A 3,314-nucleotide genomic window follows, 5' to 3' on the forward strand; every position below is an offset into this window, starting at 1 on the left:
CACTCACACCTAGGGACAATTTAGAGTTATCAATTAACCTAACAGTCATGTTTTTGGTCTGTGGGAGGAAGCCGGAGTACCCGGGGAGAACCCACGCATGCACGGAGAGAACATGCAAGTCGAAGTCAACAGGATAATAGTCGAGTCGACAGCAACTAGTCGCTATGACATCATAGGAACTCAAGACAAGATGGTTTGCAGTAAATTCGAGGCTTTATTACCCATATTCACAAACAAAATATTATTCATGCAAAATAACAAATTCAATTAGCAAACAAAAACAAAACACTTGGAGCCTATATTTATGCTCTACCTTTTATCATACTGCAGATAAATCACAGGAAAATAAAAAAATTATTAAGCTGCAAAAGTGAAACAAAGTGCCTATTTTTGACAAACGAAACCAAAAGTTATCATAAACAAAAGGTAAAGTTCACTCTTCAATAAAGTTCACTCTTCAATAAAGTTCACTCACTGTCAGTCTCCTCAGTCAGTACATTTAAAGTGCACTTAATTTAACAGAGTCTTTGTGGTTTGCAATGTGATACTGGCCTGGGATGGTATCAGATTCCTGGCATGAATTATTGTCCCAATCCTCGCCTGTCGATCAGACTACATTCCTACTTACTAACTCTCATCTTTGGGTTGTGAACTAGAGAACAAGATACAGGTGGTCAATTGAGTTTTCTCTGCAAGGTAACTGGAATCTGCCTTAAGCCTACTTCACACTCCCTCTGCACTGCCGAAATCAGCTTTGATTGTTGTTTCATGACAAAAATCTTTTGTCGCAATTCGCCGGCAGAACGTTKAACCCCTTCCACATAAGAACTTATTGTGTGATTGGTCAGAAGTTTGTGGGAATGTTTGTTCACGCTGAAAGTGCTCAGATGCTGCATTCTGCTTCAACCACTCACTTCCTAAAAAACAACAACAACAAACAACTCTCTTCCAGAAGCCAACTGTTTTAGGCTATCCAGAAGCAGATGTTTGTAAAGATAGTCAAATGGTCAGAAACCCATGAAGGGAGATAAAACAGATGTTTTGCACAGAGAAATCTGTCTGATAGAAACTGTGGAGCTTTRACCAGGACAGATGTGTGGATGAATAACATCAGGTTACGTTCTCAGATTTGTTTTTACGCATTGTAGACTCCATTGTAGACAAGCTTTTTCTTCTATTAAAACCAAAATACAGTAAGATTCCTGATCCTTGTGTCTCCAGGTGCGGTACATGATGGTGTGTTGACAATTGGCAACGTCTCAGCTCCAGTCTACAACCCCAACCAGAAAATGAAAGTTCCAGATGTTCTCTTCTATGATAACCCCCAGGTAATCACACACCAGRGGACAACCAGATGCACTTTGTGTGTAGTGTAACGTGTTTCATAAATGCAAATAAGCAGCTGTTTTTGATAAGAATCAGTGGTGACTATTTTCCCTGTCCTACTTAAGGCCACTTTTGTTTGTCCAGTGACCAAACATAGCCTGTGTCAATAATAATGACCCACTTATTACTATTACCAGGTGTGCAGCTGCTTGCAGATTTGATCCGTTTTAATTAGATTTCTTGAGTTACGTCTGAAATGATTTTCAGAAAACAATGTAATGTTATTTGTTCAACTGAGGAACTGACCTGTATTTCTGATGTCTCACTGAAATATCTAGTAATAAAGCTCCAAGTCAGTGATTCTCAACTCGACCTGTTTTCAGTGGGTCACAGGCATTTACCTGGTCAAAAAATATTATGTTCTGATTGTTATGTCAGACTATTGTTTAATGTTTAAAAAGGTGCTTTAATAATTTTAATATAATATTGTTTATGGGTGGATACCCAGCTAAAGCTAAATATTTTGAATCTTTATAAAACTTCTTCAGATGGACTTTATTTCATGTTGTGTTTAAAAGCACTGTTGAATTTGTTAAGAAAATAATAGGAGGCATTACAGAAATTAAGCATTTTATATATAATTAAAACACAGCTGATTGTCCCTAAAAAGGGATTTTTTAAATAAGCTTGCTCTTTTGTTTGTGTTTGCATACTGTGATAGTCTATTTTATGTGGTATTCTGTTGTATAAATTAATTATTAAGATACTTGACACAAGGAATGACGAACAAGCAGCAGATCTTGTTCAGCTCTCTTTTACTTGTAAGGAGTCCAAATACAGACAAGGTAAAATACATACAATGTCAGCAGCATGAGCTCACTTTCTGCACAGCTTTTAGGCTTTTAAAGGGTTTGAAGCTGAGTGTCCTCCTGTTTTACGACCAGGAAACTCATGTTGTCCCCAGGCATTACCTCCAGTTCCTTTATCTACACAGCAAAAATGCCAGTGTTAATTTAACACCAACCAGTGTTTAATATTCAACAGTTCTTGGTGTCACATTAACATCTCAACAGTGTTAAAATAAAGTGTTAAAAGTAACACTCAGAGTTAATATCAAACTCTTTGTRGTGTTGCATTAACACTGCTCAGTAGTTAGTACTCTGTCTGTAGTTAGTAAAAAAGTGTAATGGAGTCACCCTTCGTAAACCAAGAAGTAGCTCTCACTCATGGTGTCGATTTTTGGCCATTAACATAAACTTGAACAACTTGATCAAACTGAGCAAGAAAACTAACCAGAAAAACTAATTTTACTCTCATCAACGTCTTTAATGGTTGTAAACATGCAAAAACATCAGTTCTGCAAGATTTCTCAGCAGGGAATGCTGGGTAAATACTGGTCTGTCTGACATGAGGTGGAAGAGGGCGGGGCTTTTCAGAATACTGCTTTCAACACTGCATGGTGTCATATAACAACACTGTTAAATGTTATATAAGACTTAACAGTGGGCGGAGCTTATTTAACACTGTCCAGTGTTGATACAACRCTGAGGAAATCAACACTGTGAAKTAACACCAACACTGGGTTAAAATAACACTAGGGGGTGTTAAATCAACACCCAAAAGTTTAACACTTTAAACKTTAACACTGRAATTTTAACACTCCTGTTTTAGGACCACCTGTCAAATAGCAGTCATAAAAGTAACTGAACTCTATAATTTAAGKKAACAATTATGAAGTTTAAAAATAAGCAAATATATCTTCACTCTTGAACATTAATGATGCAAAAACAAACACAGATCAACAGGCTTAATATCTCTTGTAAATAAATGAACCATAATATTTTAAATCAAAATTTAACCAACAGATTCAAGCTGCACCATCTTTTCATTTAATATTTTTCCTCAATTTGGGTTGCAACATTATGAAGGGTGATGGTGGATACTGTACACAAGGGTTGCCCAAACGTTTTCCCTGAGAGGGCCAACAT

At 36.8% G+C, this 3,314-nt stretch overlaps 1 protein-coding gene across 1 annotated transcript in view; it reads left to right on the forward strand.

Moving 5' to 3' along the window:
- vwa8 (von Willebrand factor A domain containing 8) overlaps positions 1-3,314 on the forward strand; it is a gene marked incomplete at both ends in the record, with an annotated part of 104,173 nt that overhangs the window by 37,086 nt on the left and 63,773 nt on the right. The window contains 1 exon segment of the mRNA XM_014029805.1: positions 1,222-1,328. Within this exon segment, the coding sequence (XP_013885259.1) occupies positions 1,222-1,328 (107 nt within the window).

This window comes from Austrofundulus limnaeus, unplaced genomic scaffold (assembly GCF_001266775.1).
Source record: "Austrofundulus limnaeus strain Quisiro unplaced genomic scaffold, Austrofundulus_limnaeus-1.0 Scaffold954, whole genome shotgun sequence".
In the NCBI taxonomy this organism is placed as follows: Eukaryota; Metazoa; Chordata; class Actinopteri; order Cyprinodontiformes; family Rivulidae; genus Austrofundulus; species Austrofundulus limnaeus.